Source organism: Paralichthys olivaceus, chromosome 6 (assembly GCF_024713975.1).
Source record: "Paralichthys olivaceus isolate ysfri-2021 chromosome 6, ASM2471397v2, whole genome shotgun sequence".
NCBI classification, from domain to species: domain Eukaryota; kingdom Metazoa; phylum Chordata; class Actinopteri; order Pleuronectiformes; family Paralichthyidae; genus Paralichthys; species Paralichthys olivaceus.
This window is the reverse complement of record NC_091098.1, coordinates 14,001,016-14,022,303: the sequence shown is the minus strand read 5'-3', so window position 1 is coordinate 14,022,303 and position 21,288 is coordinate 14,001,016. Positions and strand designations below refer to the sequence as shown.

Here is a 21,288-nt window from a genome sequence, read left to right as displayed (position 1 = left end):
TGGGAAGGATCCACCCTTGGAGTCATTCAATCCTTTGGGATGAATTGATCCATTTGCTGGCTGCATTTGAAGCAGCTGTCAAAGCTGGAGTGAAGCCTCTGAAAACAGTTTGAGATTCGGGCCTTGGTTGTAGTCAGACAGTAATTTTTTTAATCCGGCTTCAAGAGTTGATTTTGCAACTGTTTGACAGAGTGAATCTTCTTAAAGACATTCAATCAATTATAACAGCGTCTTACTTTAAATGGTAAATTGAATAGAGAAGTAAAAACCAAAGTCTCATCCTCAGTTTAAAAGAAAATTGTCAAAGAAACAATCATCTGATAGAACAGATAAATTACCAATCTTTAATTCTAAAAGTATTATTTGTACAAAGTGGGTTAAATGAACTGATCCAAATGTATTATTTTATTATATTGTCTATTATTCTTATTATTTTATTCACACAAATCATCATCCATCATTCTCTCACAATTTGCAGGCCACAGTAGTTACACGGTGGATATTGAATACATTTGCTATTTAAGCCCACCCTCTGAATTACACCCTCATAAATAATATTTAAAAATGAGTGAAAAGTTGTTATTGCACTGGCAGGATAAGAAGTCAAGATGGTCTCTTCTACACAGTGTGTCACAAATGTATGAAAGGGTGAAATGGCTGGGGCTCAGCCTCTCCATGGAAACAGTGTTCAATATTGTCATGACAACCTTCAACAGAGAGGGTGGGGTGGGGGGGGGGAAATAAAACATGGATTGAGGGAAACAATGAAAGGGAATAATCAAGGATGACAGGACAAGCCCTGACAGATTCTCTCTCTCAACCCCAACTCCTTCTCCTCGGCTCCGGCTCATCTTGTTTCATGAATCACATCCTCCGTCCGTCATCTTTTTACCCCTGAGCGGCCAGTGCTGCTTTAGTAATGGAATAGTTCAGGTGTGAAAAACTATCAGCTACTAGTACGATAGCTACTTTGTGTTGATAGAGTCATCAAAATATGACACTTATCCAAATCACAGGATCCAGCTGGATAATTATCACCTCTGAGCACAGTGACTTTAAGACGACTGTTAAGGTGGCATTTCCCTTCGGAGTCAGTGACATCCTCGACAGCTTAATTTAAAATATAGAAATGACAAGCTACAGACAGAAATCACTTTATAGGGACAAATCTAATTGAAATTTAAGAGGATTATAATGTTCACTTTCTTGACTTTCCATATTGTTAATGTTATAGATCACATTAATGGTACTGAATGTATTTCTGATATCTCACCCTGCTTATAATTGTAAAATAAAGTGGACAAAATATTAGAAGCACTTTATGTAGTCCAGTACAACCCCACTGCAAATAATCTCAATAATAAACATATATTTAGACTAAAACTTTGTCTTAATTTCTCCCTAATAAAGTGGCCACTGTGTGCACTTCCTCACTTATTTCTACTGCGAACCAGTCATGCAGGAATTTTTTTATTTGGATATTTTTTCTTTAGGTGTTTTTTGTTTTATTTTGAAGTTTTAAAAACCAATTCGATTTCTACTTCCACCCAAATATGATGGAGATGACTAGAATTGTTTGTGGTGCCCATAATACAGAGAACTGGCTTTTAATTCAATGTCTCTATACATTAGGATGATGCTCATGAATCGATGGTAAATGCACCAGGGATAGTTAGCCTGCTGTCTTTCAGCTGTGGTTCTTTGGCATCTACCTCCACGAAAATGAAACCCCAGAATGATGACAAAAGCAAGGAAATCAGCATGCACAGCAGCAAGCAGCGAAACACCAACACAACAATACGATGACAATGACGCTATTCAGGATGTGGGTTCATTTAAAGCGGACAGAACACAAAAGAGCAGCACCGTAATGATCAGCTTTCACAAGAAAATACTTTGAACTGAAGAAATAGCTGCAGTGAATTATGTTCTGTGAAAATTCTTGGTAATGATTATTTTTCATGAGGAATAACAGATTAGTGCTTGTTCAAATATAACTTTTCAATTCTGTTGATACCTTAAATCCTTTCATTTCTATCTTGTTGGGATGAAAGTAGAAGGATGTTTCAAAGCCTGGAGAAGCAAATCTCAATGTCAGCATGAGATACTTATAAATGTAAGTATACTCTGAACCTGTGTATCTGCCGTCCTCCACCTAAAAGTTCATGTAACATCAGTGCAGCCAAATACTGTGTTTAAGAGACATGAGGGACACAGATCTTCTCATCATCTCACTGCTCTTCTCTCTGACAGTCTCTCAGTCCACATGCAGCTTTGGTAAAACCCTGTTTGCTTTTATATGACCACATGGTGTCTCATTTTCATTCATCCCTGATGGTGTGGTCTCACCCGCAACATCGTACAAGCCCTCCCCACTCCCAGTCCACCTATCATTAACCACAATACAACCCTGAACATCAAAACGTTCCTCATGGGCAACAACAGTAATGAGGATCCCACTGGGCTGAGGTGGAGTGATTGGTGTGTACCTGTACAGACATCTTTGTGAGGACCGTCTTGAGCCTGTAACCTACAGAGTGAGGACATTTTGACATTTGGTCCACACTTTCTGATCCACTTTATGAGCTGTTTCAGGGTTAAGACTTGGTTTTACAGTTAGAATAATTGTCAATGAGTGTCCTCGCCTCTTTTTTGGGTTAAACTAGGTTTAGGCAGTAGTTTATGAAGTACTGGAACATTTTAATGACAAATAAATAAACAACAGACTTTAAGTCAAAGTACCAGAAGTAAAACTTTTCTATTGAGTAAAAGAAGAAAAGTACCTGCCTTTAGATATACTTCAGTATTAAAGTCAGAGTACTTGCAGAATGAGGCCTATTTGTTATTGCTACGGTCTACTACATCATTATAGTTGAGACCCGGCCTCTTCTGAATCTGTTTCACTACTGATGCTGCTGCAGCTGCACTTTGCTCTCATTGAAGGAGGCGGGGTCTAAAGTTATCTCCCTGCTCCGATTGGATCAGTGGGCAGATTACCCAATTGTTAATGATTACTTGCAAGAAAATTATGAGAAATAATGTGAAGATGTCATGCAATGCTTTATTAAATTATTATTCTTATTTTAATTATTATTATCTGTGTGTGTGTGTGTGTGTGTGTGTGTGTGTGTGTGTGTGAGTGTGAGTGTGTGTGAGTGAGTGGTGTTTCTTTGCATGTGAAAGACAGAGGGACGGGGGGGTTGGAGGCAGCCAAGCAATAAATAGCGTTGCCTGTCATCCCAAATCTCCATGGAGATGAGCTCTGTGAGCCATCTCCACCTTCACTACATCATCACAGAGGCCCAGGAGAGCAGGAGGCACGGCCATGACTGTTACATTACACCACTTTAACCGAGCACAAGATCAACCAGACTGCACTCGTGTGTGTCCCTGGGATAAATAGTCGTACAGTATAACTGAGCAGACGCACACTGTGCAGTAATGGAAAAGAAGCAGATTCCACAGAGCAAGCTGTGAATAGAAATAAAAACAAGAATGCACGTAAACAATGAGATTTCATATTCAACACCAGGAGGTGAAATGGATTTTATTTGTATTTCTGCATAGAAACACATGCCTACATTATACAACACACACACATTCTCACACACTCCCTCACACGCACACATCTGACACCATAACAGTCACCTATGCAATCCATAATGGGGAGCTTTGAAACTGACGTGCTGTGTGCTTCTCCATCACATTCGAGTATATATGTACAACAGAGGAAAAGAGGATATGAGGTTAAAAACATGAATTATCAAAATGGTAATCTGCTATTTCATACGCATGTCACACAGAGAGGAGGAGAACAGAGTCAACGGAATGATCCAGAATATTGTCCTGTGCTACATACATAAAACTGTGCTTATACATAATTACAGAGCTGTGAGTCAGCAGAGAAACATTCTAATGAAGATGAAATGAAGTTTCTCTTTGTTCATTAAACATAAGGCCACTATGGTCGACCACGAGGAACATACAGTATTTTATAAGTCACGAGTGAAAGAAACATTCCTTCTGCTACTACAGAGGGTTTCTACAAATCCAACCAAATCTAATGAAGTTACTGCACATATCTAAGCTCCATTACTCAACATGAGGCACAAGTGGAACTGATGGCATTGCACTGCGTGTACTTTTTTACTAATAATGGTACTGATAATCTACCATGTGATCTACTGGAGTTTTTGGTCCTGACTCAACCGTAATGATGCATCAACTGTATACGGCTAATGTAACAGACAGACCATCCTGCTCCTCTTTTCTGTTATTGTACAAGGATTTACAAACAATGTGTTGCCTGAGCAGCATTCAGGACCACGTCTGTGTCCTCTTGACAGGATATCTACACGTTGTCCCTGTGGTCAGTGTTAAGAAGCAGTGGCACGACAGAAGGCAGAGACCGGATGATCAACAAAGGACTCTGGCACTGTTCGGTCGAGGATCAAACAAATGACTTCAAGTTTTTATCTAATCCTAGTTCACAGTTACAGTTTTCTGTACAGACTCATATTCACAAGTGTCTTGGTGTTTTTACTAGACAGTTGACGACATTTATGTATAGAAGACATGAATCCAAAATGACAAGGCAGTGTTCTGAGTTCCAAAAAGAGCTCAAAGTGACTGTTTCTGTACAAACATGAACAGACTAACACGCAAACAAACGTCACATCTCATGAGCGAAAAAGGTTGGCAGGCAATTACAACAGACAGCTTCGTGATTACAGCCCCTGAAATATCTCAACCTGTCCGCTATAACATGAAACATTCATGAGTAAATAAGCTGAAGATATATGAAAAATATATTTAAAGTCTAAACTCTGCTAATAAGATTTGTCAGGACATCAGGTTTGATGAGATTTGATTAACAGTGACCAAATCCGGATGCATATTCACATGTTGCTAAACCCTGTATGCTGGATGGAAATATGTCACATTTCTCATCAAACCAGTGAGAAGAAAACAAAAATCCCTCATGTGAAATAATCAAAATTGTTCCAAATCTGGCTGAAACTTCTCCAGTCATGATAAGAAAATACACTCTTGCCATCTTTACAACAACCAGTGATAGTTAAGTGTATTAGCAGTGAATGAATGGTACAGTACATTTTACAATAATAGATCATGCATACATGCAAAATGCTCTGTAACATGTAAATGAGTGCACCTATGGTAAATCTGCTTCGCAGCACCACAAGGTGCTGGATGTATGACCGAACCAAACAACAAGACTTTGTCCTGAATAAAAGAATCAGGTCAGCAGGGGATTACGACAGAATAGAAATCAGGTTGAATCTCTGCTCAGCTCGGACACACTCTTCTTCCTCTTGTTAGCCAATCAGCATCAGGTTAGAGTGGTGACCTCGGGCTGAGCGTAGTTCCCAGTGGCAGCGAGCATGTCTTTACAGATGTCTGTTAGGAGAGACAAAAGACAGCAAAACAATGACACACTGACTCATGGTATGAGCAGGAAATATTATAGAAAAAAAGAGTTTTGCATCAGTCACATATGAAAACATCATTAAAACACCCAACCGCTCGTTGAGACTTTTCCAGACATTTTCTTGCTACATTCTCACATCGGCTCACTGAGACACTTTCTGGATATTTTACCAGACACAGGAAGGAGACATCCCAGAAAATGTCCTGAGGAACTGACATGGACATTTACATTTTAGCCCTTCTGGATAATGTCAGGAAAAGGCATGGGAAAGCGGCGACAGAGAAATTCTACAGATCTTAACCCCAGCATGAGAGGTCACTTTGACCACCCATGCTGGTAATGGAAACCTATTAGTGGCATTCATCCAGAGGAGCCACTATGCAGCCTTTTCTCTGCTTGCCTGTATGTCTGCTTGCTGCCTCCTCTTAGCAGCGCTCATCATAAGGAACCACGCTGGTGGTTATCACATTGCAGGGACAACGTGCGTTCAGCCAGGTCACGCAATCCCTGTGACTAACTTAATGACCTCAAATCCACCAAACTGCAGGGTGAGCGACCATTTCCTGTGGCCGATAACCATCGGAGCATCTTCAGACCTGCTGTCCCTCTCTCTGTTTCCTGCCATACTGCTCTGGTGAAATATTATCCATACCTTATATCCCCTAACCCAGCAATTAGCCCAACACCATCCCCTGCGGGCATAGCTCTGAAGAACAGAGCCGCTGTGTCTTCATTTATCTCCATCTAACTCAAAACGTCCGCAAACACACAAAGGCGTCATTTGCATATTGCACAAATACAAGGAGTTGAAACTTTGAATTCTGCCATAACAGATTCTTCTGGAATATTGAGAGTCCACTTCAACCCGTCTTACAGGTAATGAGCACTAAATGTGTTGTGTATGTGTGATATTCTCCTGTAATAGACGGGATATCATTGTCCACATACTCACCAGACACAGAGCTCCAGATTGAATTACCCCCTCCTCCCGCTCTTCTAAGATTCATTTTGAGGTCTTCTGGCTTTGCTCAGCTTTCCAAGGTTTTTGTCTTTGTGATCAGGAGAGAGCTCCGATGTTGATCTCATGAGCTGACCAGATCATTTAGCTTAAATGTAAGGAACTCAGCGTGAACGCAGGCTGCGGGTGGTTTGTGTTTTTGTTTCCCACTTTGACTGTGGGGCTGTAACATTTATATTGATTTCCTCCCATGAGCAGAATTAAATGTCCACACACATCCTTTATATCTGACATATATAAGCAAGGTTGTGGGGGTTTTTTTTGTTGCATGTGACAACACTCCATTAACCTACACCAGTGTACAACACTCATGCAGGGATTGACAAGGCTTTCAGGAAAACATTCAAACACAATTTCCTTGTAATAGGCTGTCAGGCGCAAAAAAGGGACTGTATATACACTCAAAGGAGCCAAGCTATACAGTAAGTGCCCCATTTATGTGTTGTTTTTTCCTCAACAGTGATGTGCTAATGAGCGTTGGCAGAAAAATGCACCTCCGTAAAGTGCAGTTTTGCAGGAAAACACCTTTACTGTCGCCGGGCTGTTTGCAGACGAGAGTCAGGATGTTGACTGGGTGGGATGTGTGCTCAGGATGTCAGGAATGAATCCATAGCTGCCAAATATAGAGCCTCTTCTCACAAGTGGCTTTTGGGTACTTTGGGAAGCTCAGATGTGAGATCCAGGAGAGAGATGGCAGGCTACAGCAGATGCCAATTGAGAGAATTGCAAGAACGTCATCTTCTTTTTTGTGTTACCTGTTTAAAATAGTCACAGATGAAAAGCATCGGAGTGGCGGGTGGTACCCTGTGCAAGCGGTATCTACTCCAGCCAGGCAATGCTAATGTTTTTTATATTGTAATGACGTGTGCAGTGCAGCTTTTCCTTCCGAAACTGTAAAAGTGATCTGCAGTAATTGAGCCGCAGCAGGTAAAGACAGACTGCAGGACTCAGAGCCCTTAACTGCACCACTGCTGCTGCACAAAGAGCTGTTCAACTGGTCGATGTTCGGTGAAGCACAGCTCAGTATACAGAACCCTGAACAGGAGAATCAGTACCATTGAAACACACCCATCTTGTACGTGCTGTGATCTGCATATCACTTATGTTGATGAAATCACTTCTGGAGACACGACTTACACATGCAGATAGACAGACTGCCATTAAAAGATGCCAGCGCTTAGTGAAGCCGTCAGGATGGTACTATATTAGGTCATTTTCTGACTTCATTGTGACATAATTCCTCACATATAGTAAATTACTTTTTTCCGGCTTCTTCATGACTTCTTCACGATGTCACTTGTCATATGATATCATGAGATGGGGAATCATTTTCTGATCGTCACAAGCTTTAGACTGTCTCTCTGTTATATGTCTTTGATAATGTGATTGTGGACCATAATGTTTTTTTCACCTTGACCTTTGACTTTTGATTAATCAGCTCCAACAGGTCTCTGGAGATGGTAAATATCAACTCCTGAGTTTTTGAGTAATTTGGCATGTACGCACATGCACGTGCCCAGGGTGAATATTTGAAGTGTATAGTTAAAATGTGTTGCTTAAGTTGGTCATTATTGAGGCAGTCTCTAAACAATCACATGACGAGAGCGTGAATCAAATTTACATTACAAATGTTTGCACTTGAACCCTGAAATGAAGCATGGTGTTAGTTCTTGACTTGACTGATAATCTCTGACCGTTTGCAGTATGCTTCACAATGATTGGCACATACTCCTACGCGCTACGCAGCTCCCTCCACCGGCCTGACCTCTACCTACTGTGGTTAGATTCAGATTCATGTGTGAGGGAGAATAGTCTTCATGGCTGCTTGGTTTCATTGAGAGCTCCCTCAAACTGCAGAGCCTTTTCTGAACTAATCTATCTGTAACTATTTTGTGGTAATTTCTTGACTGAACCTGAACCCATGTTCTTGAGTGTATGGGACTTACATATTTAGCCACAACAGGTTGATTGGTATATGCTGCTGCTTACCCTAAGCTAGTACAGCTCCGTGAGACACACAGACAGATGGATGATGCAATTAGTACTACAAAGCTCTCCCATTGATTTCCTTTGGATCTGTCGGCTGAATGATGACTAAATCTGCCTTAAGTCAGTGGGAGGTTGCAAGAGATCATTTAAGTTAAGGAAGGAAGAGGCCACATACCCTGGAGTTTTCTTTCACCTGTGAGCAGCCAACACAAAGCTTGTTGTGGTGAGTCTATAGACCAGGGGTCACCAACCTTTTTGAAACTGAGAGCTACTTCATGGGTACTGAGTCATACGAAGGGCAACCAGTTTGATACACTCTTCTGAAATAACACATTTGATCAGTTTGCCTTTAGTTATATATCATTATTAATGATAAATGATACTCATCTATGTGAAGACACTGATCATGTTAATGATTTCTCACAATAATTATCAACAATGACTTAAGGTGGGAAACAGATAATATCAATATTCAACACTTTATTTCTATTAATCTCAGCAATTGTCTAAATTTTCAGATGATCACTTCTACAACATTTCGTGAGAAAAATGTTCCATTTTCACTAGCCACTGACAAACCCTTTTAACAAATCATAGTCAATAGTCAACTTCAATATGAAAATAAAGATTTGACAGTATAAAAGGTAAATAATTACATTTAATTAGAAACGCATATCAAATTTTAGACGCAGCTCACTGGTGAGTTGTGTTATTTTTAGAACAGGCCTGCGGGCTACTCATAGCTCATGTTATTGACATTTAGACCTGGCTTTAGCTATGCTAGTGCCCAAGAGCTACAGGGATGATACTGTCTGTCAGGTGATGACCAATATAGCTCTATTTTGTTGCACTTAGAGCTGTGACCTATCACCCTACCATTTGTTCAGGCTTTCTCCAAATTCCTCAAGACCTGTGGACCTCAAACCTACAGATAAATTTCTTTTATGGGGAAGACTACACATAGCATTTCAGACACCACACTCTCTAGTGCCATCATCACATTAAAATTTTGCATTTTGCTTTAGTCTAGTTAAACCTTTTAGTTTAAGGAATAGTGCACTTCTTTGCTTTCTTGCTGAGAGTTAGATGACAAAATTAGTAACACTTTATACCATGTTATATCTTTTTTTTTTTTTATTGGTACAAAGTTTGGAAATGACAAGTGCTTTTTGTATGGTTCACTATCTAAGTAAACAATAGAGACTCCATGAAGTTGAGATATGACGTGTTAAGCAGTGAGCTTCTGAGTGGCCGGTGGTATTTTGAGCCTGTGTAGCTTTTTCCAGTTTTATGCAAAGCTAAGGCCTCCTGGCTATTGTTTTATATTGAGCATTCAGAAATGGTACAAAAAAGCAAATTCAATAAATATGAGCTAAGTTGAGAACTAGTTCTGTGGCTAAATCCTGGTATTGAGTAATGCTGAGGCCTTTGAATTTTCTCAGGGGAGTGAATTGAAACTACAGAACAGCTACAGTGCAGCGAGCATGCAAACATGCAACACCGTAACTGTAGCTGACATGTATGTAACCTACCAGTATGGACAGATGGATCTCCTGAGGTCAGGAGGAAGCAGGTGGCCTCTTTCTTATTTTTGTCACGCCCTCTGGTGCACCGCAGGGACCACTTTTCACTGGGGGACAGCGGCTGGGTCAGGCTGCAGCCTTCCTCCTCTGAAAGAGCCACATTTGCATCACCGTTCTGTTTGGAATCTGACAGGATGAAAAAAACACACGGCAACGTAAATGCCAAAGCTTTTACTGAGCCTTCCCCGAGGGCCCAGACAAAGGCCGAGGTATATTTCATAAAATCTGTATTTGTCTGTGATAAAAGCAAATTTGAGTGAGATCTTATGAGGATAAATTTGATCCTGGTGTGTTACTGTCTTTGTGGCTAAGTGGGTTCATCTGTCAGTTACGTCACTATCAGACAATCTGATATCTATCATTTGGTTTCTGAAAGATGAATGATCCAATTTAATGAATGGTGTAAAATAAATACAAATTTAAAGCTTATAAGTAAATACAAAAAAAAACATCATCTTAAAGGTGGAGTTCTCCCAAAAAATTACCCAAAAAAGCATTTTCTCACTTACATCTAGTGGTGCTTGTATTTAGGCATGCAAATAGTCTTGGCTTATTTGCCCAGGTTTCGAGAGTTCACATAATGGAGGTAAATAACTTTATTAATAAAAAATTTCTTCCCACCAAATATGTTCCCATTACTCTGGATAATTGGAATGAAACACAGATAAAAGTTTTTAAATAATATTTATACGGGGGAATTTGAGGCCTGTGGATTAAGTGGATATATACACTGTTTAAATTAAAGGGTAATTTTTCAACAAGGTGACAAGTAATTATTTTTTTTGGAATCAGCAGCATTAAACCTGAGAGGGAAATTAGACTAAAAGTATCTGCATGGTTCCACACCACAAAAGGCGAGTGAGAAAATGTTTTTCTGTTGTTTGAGAGAACTAGTCCTTTATCATCGCAGTCTGACCTGAACGATTCCTGCTGACACTCTCCTCAGCAGCCAGCGGACACGTGTCACTCTGCGTGCTGTCTCTGTGTGAGTTTGTTTCCGACTTCCCAAACGAGGCTGAGTCCGTCGGAGCGTCTGGGTTCGGGTTGTGCTTCTTCTTCTTCTTCGGCAGTTTCTGTTTGGCCATAGCCAATGAGTAGTACATCCCAAAGTTATTCACGATGACAGGGACCGGCATGGCGATGGTCAGGACCCCAGCCAGTGCACACAGGGCCCCCACCATCATGCCCAACCACGTCTGTGGGTACATGTCTCCGTAGCCCAGTGTTGTCATGGTAACCACTGCCCACCAGAAGCTGATGGGGATGTTCTTGAAGTGTGTGTGGTTGGAACCTGTGGGGTCATCAGGCTTGGCTCCGATTCGCTCAGCGTAGTAAATCATGGTGGCGAAGATGAGCACACCCAGTGCCAAGAAGATGATGAGGAGGAGGAATTCATTGACACTGGCCCTCAGCGTGTGTCCCAGCACGCGCAGGCCTACAAAGTGCCGCGTCAGTTTGAAGATCCGGAGGATCCGAACAAACCGCACCACTCGGAGGAAGCCCAGCACGTCACTGGCAGCTTTGGATGACAGACCACTCAGGCCCATCTCCAGGTAGAAGGGCAGAATGGCCACAAAGTCAATGATGTTGAGTGAGTTCCTGATGAACACCACCTTGCCTGGGCAGCAGATGATACGCACCAGGAATTCAAACGTGAACCAGACCACACAGATGCCCTCGACCAGGGTGAGGATGGGCTTGGTCACCATCTCCCTCCTCTCCACTTTGTGTGTGACGTTGCCCACGACAACCTGCTCTGTGCGGTTTTGCAGTTCATTGAAGGCCTCATGTGTCTCCAGGCAGAAAGTGGTGATGGACACCAGGATGAAGAAGAGAGAGGCAAATGCAACTCCCTGAATGAGATAAGATTATAAAGTTAGTCATCGATAATCAGCACAATGTGATGTCTTCCCACAATTAATATGCAATCAATGTTGTTGATCAAACTCCTTTGTTTGGTGCAAGAGCTCCCATTAAAACCTTTGTCTGCAGTATGTGTGCCTCCTGCAAACCATTTTCAATCCACACCAATATAATTATAATCATGGTCAAATCAAGTCTGTAAAGAAACATGTTTAGAGGGATTATTTTCAGAGGCAGAGGCAATGGGATCCAAATATATATATATATCGCTTTGACCAAGTCATAAATAAAGGTGCAAAATACTCCAAACCAGTGCAAACGTGAATTATTAGGCTCATAAATCACCACTATTTCATATCATTTTGTACTAATGCAGTCTAAGTGAAACATAATGTATTTTTTCTCCTGCCTCCTCGAAACATCCTATTTCCTTTCAGAAACAGCTCCCTGTTGTGACTGTCCACTACCACTGCAAGCTGAAGATTAGGAACTAAAAAAACACAGTGTCCACAGGAGAGCCAGGACAATCTCCTCATAAAAACACAGACCAATTCAAAACCAATTACTCCCTGGTACACAGAGACTGGATGATGCTGAGAGAAAAGCTGATTCATTTAACAGGAGCCCTGCTGGTCACAGACAGCAGGGGGCGCTCACTGTGAGAACTGTCTCACTAAACCAGGGCTTGGGGCTAACATGACACTGGTCTGGCAAATGTATATGTTTTTCTGCTTAGTTTTTCCTTTTTATATCAATGATATACATTTTTATTATATTATGTACTACTTTTGAAATACTACTGTGTTTAATGCTAACGCAGGCTACTTTATATGATAGTATGATTTTATTCATATACAGTATATACATTTTTAAGATAAGATCTTATTTTTTATTTCATTCTCATTATTTTTATAACTGGTTTATGAAATGTGCTATATAAAGATGAGACAAGATGAGAAGAGGATCAGAGCCTGCAGGCACTGAGACGCAGAGACACTGGACAATGAGCAGAGTCGTGGAAAACTCTCAGTGTATTCACATATTCAGGTTTATCAGACATAAAAAAATTTGATATAATACAAATATCTTGAAAATAAAAATCCAGACAACATACAGAATTAAATCGAACCACTTTTACAATTCCCGGGAGGGAAAGTGAATGATGTGTCTGCACGGCACACACCTGATCCAGCACAATGGCGGCAGTGTTTGTGTTAACATTGTGTACTCACTCATACCTGATCTGTCTTTATTGTTTACTAAACCCAGGACAAATTGTAATGCCTCCCCAAACCTTTCTAATCTTGCAGCTGGATAAACATGTACGTCTGCCTTGAATGCACTTAGGCTTTTTCTGCCTGCAGGGCCTCTCACATATCAGTCAGCTTTTTAGTGTTTGGGTCTGCGACTGGATAAAAAAAAAATGAAGGACCTAATGTCTGATGAGGACACAGTGGAACAAGCAAACTAAATAAGTATTGGACGGTTTGTGGAGTTTAGTGAGTGAAAGAAAAGAACTGGCCGGCTGCACTGTAAAACAGCAACAACTGAGATACTGCACACATGTAAACAAACCTGCACTGTATGTTGGTGTATATATTTTGCACACGGATCATGAAATGCTTTCCACTGTGTCCCTGCAGAGCTCTGGGGCGCTCACAGCACTGATCCCTCGAGAAGACGAAGCCGACGCTGCAGAACAAGAGGGAAGGCCGTGAAGCCTCGACTTGGCCCCAGGAGGAGCTCAGAGATCCCCCTGTTGCGTGGACACGGCTTCCCTGAGCACCAGCAGGGCTAACCGTGCACGTGTGTGTGAGTGTGTTCCAGAAGGAATCACGAGGTGAATCACAACAAGACAAACAGCAGAAATACAGAACAGAAGAAACTGGGTGGATTAGCAAGTGATGATTATGACATTCAAAATATTATTATGGTTCCTTATGATGTTTCTAAAGCATTTACAAAATCAAAAAATGTTTAGGGGGTGGAACTGGAAGATGAAGCTGATTGGACCTGATTAGATTTTGGTGATCAAAGGTCAAAGTCACTGTGACCTCACAAAACACATTTTTGGCCTCTTGAACGCAACATCTCTGAAATACTTGATGGAATTTCTATAATTTCGGCACAAAGATTCAATTGGAGTCAAACATGAACTGATCAGATTTCAGTGGTCAAAGGACAAAGGTCACAGTCACCTGTGGAAAGAAAAATGTGTAGACTACATTGTAATTCTAGTTCGTCTTTGATCCATCATTCATCTGTATTGGTCTGTTCATGAAGTATTAATTCCAGGTGACTAATCATTTTGCATAAATAAACATAGACAACAAGACACAGAGAAGCGTTGTGCTGAGTTCTGCTACGAGACAACCAGCAACCAGCAGCCACCAGATACAACCTGTGAGTCCTGCTGCTGCTCGGATGCCTCTGATGAGCCTAACAGGCTCTGACAGAGTTCAGTTTACTCAAATGCCAAACGGTTTATCCCAGACCCAAACAGAGCTGGGTGTCTGCAGCCGCGGCCACCTCTGCAGGGAGGGTGCTGGAGGTGCTCGCACACACGAGGACTATCTGCTCTGCTCATAAAAGGCTCAGGGAGAAAAGTCTAATAATAACATGAAACAGCCTGACACCTGCATGTGTGTGTCTGTATGTTGCTGCCATTTCACATGCGTTCATGTCAGCAAGTCGTTGTCTTGCTGAGTAAATCTTGCAGCATTTAAATGTGTCTTTGCAGTTTATTTAAGGCCTGACGTAAAGAGAGGCCACAATATCATGTTTACAGCGGTAACTCTAAATGCCGTCGGAGCCATTACCATAATGTGTCTTTACACCACAGTGTTTTCCATGTTGCTAGGCTGAGCCTGCTGAGATTACACAAGCAAGAATCATTAGGAGGCCAAATGACTGTTAAAGCAGAACGTTTATCTTTTAATTCCTGGTCTTCTTGCTGAGGGTTTGATATAAAGAATATATTACATTATTTATGCAACTCGTTCAGTATTTGTCCCTATCCACCAATCTGTGTCTGTGTGGCTGTAATGGTAGATTCTTACTGTGGCTCAATTAAGCTTTAGCTTCACTTCTTACAGTGCATTTACTGCACTTTAGTGGAATTTGCACAGTTGCTAAACTACAAGTCAGAGTAAAATGTTTTACTTTTTACTGAGCCTTGTCATTTTTAAAAATATTTCTGACAAGGATGATTGTAATCAGGCCACGTTTCATATAAAACATTCAATATATACATATTTGTAGATGTATAAATAGAGACATAAAGACATATTCTGTAAATATGGAATTGTACTTAAAAATGCAGTTTTTGATTCAAGCTTTAAACAAAATGGTTTTTTTTAACAGGATAGTTGAAGTGTGATATGAGAAGAGAATGAGGAAGACCTGCACCAAAGAGCCAGGTTGGAACCAAACCACCAAGACTCAAGCCTCCAACTTGACTCCACCATACATACTGTACAGTGCTGTGTCTGGGCAAAAGTGCACCTGAGGATGGAGGAGAAATAGTCTCCACTACTTAGCCTCCTAACGGCTCGTCTCCTGAGAACCAGAAACATCTGCAAAAATAGTCTGACACACAGGTCTGACTTTTGTCTCTATGTTACTGAGGGCAATTGATTAATGAATTACAGCAGCACCAGGACACTGGTAAATCCAAAAATCACCACTTCCAACATAAAAGATGAGGTGAAGACCCTCCTCCACAGAGCGACACATCCTGTCAACGAAGAGGTGAATAGAAAAAGGAGGGATTGTCCGATAAAAGGATGATAAATACAATCCTTAAAGGGATAGTTCACAGAAAAATGAAAATTCACTTATTATCTACTCACCATATGCCAATGGAGGGGTGGGTGAAGTGTTTGAGTCCAGCAAGTGCTTTTGGAGTTTCAAGGGTAAACAGACAAATGACAGAAAGGCTTAAAACATGGTGTTAATGGCGCCATTTCGAGTTGAATTTCAATGTCAGGGCTTTCACTTGGATGAAACCGCAGGAGCAGTATGGAGGCATTTTCTGTTTTTCATTTGAAAGTTTTGTCGCCATTTACTTCAATTGGATTGGATTTGGCTGCAACACTGTTTACCCCTGAGACCGGGAGTTGAACCCAGGCCACCTGGGTGAAAACCAGGAATCCTAACCGCTAGACCATATGGGACTTCAGACAGTGTCAAACTTTAGGTCAATCTGGCCAGATCTGAACTCAGATTGCTGGATTATTGTTAAAGTTACTTTTTAAAAGCAGGAATTAGTGAAAATGTCAGATTGTTCCTGTTGTGTGTTTGGTGGGGTGTCCTCTGGGGTGTCTCAGAGGATGAGAGAAAGAGAAAACAAACTAGCATTGTTTGAAGGCTGACAACCACACCAGCATCTCAATACAGGATGTGATTGATAGTGCAAATACTGTAAGTTACCAAATAGCTGAAACCAAAACATGTCCAATTCCACATGGATTGTATGATGTCTGCAGGTAAACCCTTAAGATAGCTAGTAGGTGCATGTGTGTAGAAGAACCCTCGTCTAAAGACAAAATGAAAAACAGCCATGTGTAAACAGTTAGAGTGGCACTATACCTCCACCGAGCGCAACAGTCCCCTTAGATTCAATCAAGCTGCATCACATTACACACACCCAAAGATATCAATTCCATAAATGTGCCTGATTTGTTTCATTAAGATCCAATAATTATTCCCTGAGAAATCAGTGACAATTTCAGATACGCACTGAATCCTGAATCCACCCCTTTGACCAGATCCACGACAAAATGTTATGGATTCTGTCCTTGCCCACGTCCCATCCTTCCACCAAGTTTCCTGGGAATCTGTTCAGTAGTTTTTACCTGAAGAGCAAAATAACCCAACGCACCAAGAAACAAATATTACCTCCCTGGCAGAGGTAAAACACTGAACCTTGACCTGAGATTTAAAGCAGCATCATACTGTATGTGTGTCTGTGTCTGATGGTGGTCAAGTACTTTGAGACTAATTCGAGAATTTTGTCGACTCGGCCCCAGGCCGCAGAGTTGAAACAGAACTTTGAGGTAAAGACAAGTCGTCGATTACTCACAAGTTCATCAATCAAATACTTCAAAACCAGTGACCAGTAAAAATACTGAGTGCATTAAAGGGACAGGTATAAATGTGATATATTAAAAGAGAGAAACACTCAGCCCCTTTCTGCTGTTCTGTCTGAATAAAAATATACTGCAATCCAACCAAGGTGTGAGCTTCAGTTAATCTGATGCAATAATCTCCATAAAAACGCTGGTACCTCAGTGGTTCTATTCAAATGAAATGACTCCATTTCATGTTATTTATTTTATCAGGGAAACATCGGAACTTTAAATAGCTTTTAACACACATTGAGACATGACAGTTAAGTTGTAGCTCAAATAGCAACCGTCCACATTATTGATATTGCTCCTGTGGTATGTGTGGAAGAAAGATGATATTTTAACTAATGTGTATTTATTGATTTTTTTTGCAAAACAAAGTCTGCAGCTCGTTTTAGACTTTGTGATGCAGCAACACAGCAAATCTATTAGTGAACGTCTTAGAACAGAGGAGAGTAAACAGCTGAACTAATCACTCAGGATTAAATCTATCTTTCACAGAGAAGTCAGTTATAAAAGTCTCCTTCACGAGGCCACGCTCCTCTGATGATGTGTGAAAAATCAAATCCTGTGTTCCATTCGCAGAGAAGCAGGGAAAGGTGTCAGGGCTGTGAGAGATGAGCCCACAGGAATAAGGGCTTCTGCTTTATTATTTATCAGCTCGTACTGAGACTAAATGTGAGGTGTGAGAATATCTTTCCTCAGCAGCAATAATCCAATAAACTCACTGCAAGACAATGATCAGTATTTTCATATCTGAGTATGTGTTAATTGTTGATTGTCTCAGTTTTACAAACAAAAGTGAGGTTTGGAGGATGTGGTGACGAGATTAATAATTTAAAACATATAACAAATAACATTTCGACCATTATCTGATGACAGAAGGTGGGATGTTGAGTTACTATGGTAGGATTTCCATCCCAATATTAATATTTAACAAATATATGAATATCACTAAAACTATGACTTTTTTCAATTTTTTATTGTCAATGATATATAACTTTTATGACAAAAATATTTCATTGAGGCAAGATATTTATAACATTTGACCATGAAGTTTATCATAAATACAATTCACAAATACAAATATTTACTACTTATTGTAAAAAATACATACATGCGATACATCGGTTGGGCTCTAATAAATATTAAACAAGATATGATTGTCTTTCGTCTATTGAAAAGTCTGTAAACACCAATTAATCAAGCATGTATATGATAAATAAGAGCTAAACTAGTAGATAAAGTTTTATATTGCCTAAGAGATTGGTTTGTACTCCAGATTAGACATATCAGTCAATGCCTGGGTCTCAAAACAAAGACAAATAGATTTTTTCCTCTACGTGGGAGAAGATCCGCTTCTCTGTTCTGTGGGAACGGCAGTTTTAATTGTTCACCACTGACAACAAGCTGCAGTCCATTACCACAGCGGTGATTAATTACAGGCATCAGGGATGTGCAATTAATTAAATATTGCATGAGGGAAGACTGAAGAGAGATATTTGCTCTGAGTGCAATGTTACATTGAAGTCTGATTGTCACACGTGAGAAAATTGAGATTCAGCTTCTGAGGACAATTTGCTCATGTATTTCAGTCTGGATCAACTGTCACTGCAGCCGTGCAGCTAGAATTATTAATAAAATGTAATAATTCCCAGTGTTAATATGATCATCGTACTATTTCCAGTGGGATGGAGTACAGAGCCGTTCATTCTCTGACAGCAGTGTGTGTCGTGAGTTAATTCTCTCCTGTCTGTGATTCGTGATCCGAGCCAGGTTTCATGTGCTGACTTTCACAGAGCCGCAGCTCCAGCCTCAGCCTCATCGTAAAGAGGATGTGGCCTAAATGATGGACAGATTCACTTCCCTCAGCTTTCATCACATTACCTTAGATGAGCTCAGAGGCTCTTTTGAAACACAGAGGCCATCAAGGTAACGTGAGAACGTCAAATGCTCTCAGAACGCACACGGAACAAACATACATGAATCGGTGGGAGAGGAAATGGAGAGCATTAAGACTGGGTCAATATGGACCCACCATCATTCTTACAACACAGACTCTCAGAAAGAGCTGCTTTGCTGGGGTTGTTTTGAAGAACTTTGCAGATCTGAAACAAATCATTTAGGAATGTTCGGTACAGTTGGAGACAGCTGTGATTAACTGGCAGGAACGGTGCGGGTCATCCTCAGATGGCAGTGTCGCCGCGGCAGCTGTGACTCAGAGATGTCAGCTGTTCCACTGTGACGGGCTGCAAATGCCACCTGGACAGGGAGCTAAAATAAACACCAGTTGTAGCATTACTGGCATGCAGCACAAACATTATACATGTGCAACACAGCGAGCGTCTCTGAATAGACCATTCAACTTCACCAGCAGGCAAACAGAAACTACAGAGACAATCCGCCCCTCTCTCTCTGAACTCAATGTGTTTTAGTTTGAGCTTGATGAAAGCTCCAGGTCTTTTGCATGACAACGCCCGCCATAGAGACGCTCAGTGCTCGCTTTCACATTTACTTCACTTAGTACTCTGCTTTTGTCTCGGAGCCACTAGGCACTGCACGTATACTTTCAAATACTCACAGCAGGATGAGGTCTCGCATAGAAGCAATAAGAGCTCATTGATTTTATTTTACAAGACAGTGATATTTATTTTATCCATAAAACAAACACAAGAGCATCATGTTCAGTACTTAAAAAAACACCGAAGCCGTGATATGCTGTAACTCTTGAGAAATAAGGGGAAGCAGGCGTGTTTCACTCAACACTGTTACGTGGGTGACGTACAATTAAGCTTTGTTATGAATTGATTGCTTTATTATGATTCTGTAAGTCAGCCAGTGGCCGGAGGCACTTTTTTTCCAAGTTGTCCGTCCCATTCTTTGTGAACACGATACCTCAAGAACACAGAGAAAGAATCACTTAAAATGTCTTACAAATGTTCAAGATGAACTAGATATATTTTATATTTTATTAAAGGTTATAGGTCAAATATCGCCTTACAAGAGACCTTACAAACTCCATTTTTGGTTTTGTGAAAATAACATCTCAGGATCACATTAAGGGAATTTCTTTAAATTTGCAAGGTCATGGTGACCTCATGTTTTTGTAAACATGAGAGGCTTCATCAGGACACCCATCTGGTGGCACAGTTATTCTCATGGACTCAAAGATTACTTGATAGGTATTTTGAGGTCAAAGGTCAAGGTCACTCTGACCTCACAAATCATGTTTTTGGCCTCTTGAACATGAAATCTCTTCCTTTCTTCCAATCGTCATTTGAAATTAAAACATAGGCTGATTCATTCAGTTCAGTTCCATTTAGTTTATTTCAACCCACAAAACGTATTTTAGGTTAGATTCAGTGGTCAAAAGGTCAAAGGTCATGGTTAACTCAGATGAGTCAGCAAAAACATGTATGTAGACTGTTACTTCACTGGTTGGCAGAGGAATACAGCCACTGGGCAGTAATTCTACTTGTAATTCTAGATGTTCACTCCTTTCAAACACTCATGTTTTGAGGACTTTGGAGTACAAAGCTTGAGCAGGACGCGTGGGAACACTTCTTTGCTCTGTATTTCTGTCATGAAACAGCATTTGCTCTATTTCAGTATTTTCATAATTTAACTGAGAACCGAAAAGCTGCTCTTGACATTTTTGAACAGTTATTAGTCATTATTTTAAAGGCCCTTCAATTAGTTGATAGAAAAAAACTGACAAATAAGTCTATTTCTAAACTCTCATGGCGAACAATGATATTGAATGTGCAAGATACTGAACCCCAATTTGCCCCTGACAGCTGCATGGCAGTGTGTGATAGACACAGTGCTGCACATACATGCTCTGTATGAATGTGTGTGAATGGCAAAACTGTGCTGTGAATCGATTTGAGCTGTCATCAAGACGAGAAAAGAAAAAGACTAGAAAAATACAGACCATTTACCATATGAGCTCTATGAAGACATGAACTGCGACCAAGATGGAGAGGAGTTCATACACATCAAGCATCGACACAGCTCACCACAGACTTCACAGACTTGTTTCAGACTCCAAGAGATTTTGCTTTAACGTTGCTACTGAATTAAATAATCCACTGGATTCAACTGAAACAGGGATTTGACATAACAAGCAACATGCTGTTTGGATTATTTCATATGTTTAACTGTGGTATTGCTGATTAATTGTGTCCTGTGATGACTGGATGAACCAGTCACCTCATTATTAGTTACTGACTCTTTGGATCAGATAGAGAATAGAAT

The 21,288-nt window shown here is 40.6% G+C and overlaps 1 protein-coding gene across 1 annotated transcript in view; it reads right to left on the bottom strand.

Moving 5' to 3' along the window:
• Window positions 1-3,514: 3,514 nt before the first annotated feature.
• Window positions 3,515-21,288, bottom strand: part of kcnc4 (potassium voltage-gated channel, Shaw-related subfamily, member 4) — a 19,258-nt gene continuing 1,484 nt past the window's right edge. The window contains exons 2-4 of the mRNA XM_020089178.2: window positions 10,956-11,892; window positions 9,989-10,165; window positions 3,515-5,418 (exon numbers count right to left, since the gene is read on the bottom strand). Coding sequence (XP_019944737.2) covers window positions 5,351-5,418; window positions 9,989-10,165; window positions 10,956-11,892 — 1,182 coding nt within the window. The 3' untranslated portion in view covers window positions 3,515-5,350. The remainder of the gene's footprint in view (window positions 5,419-9,988; window positions 10,166-10,955; window positions 11,893-21,288) is intronic.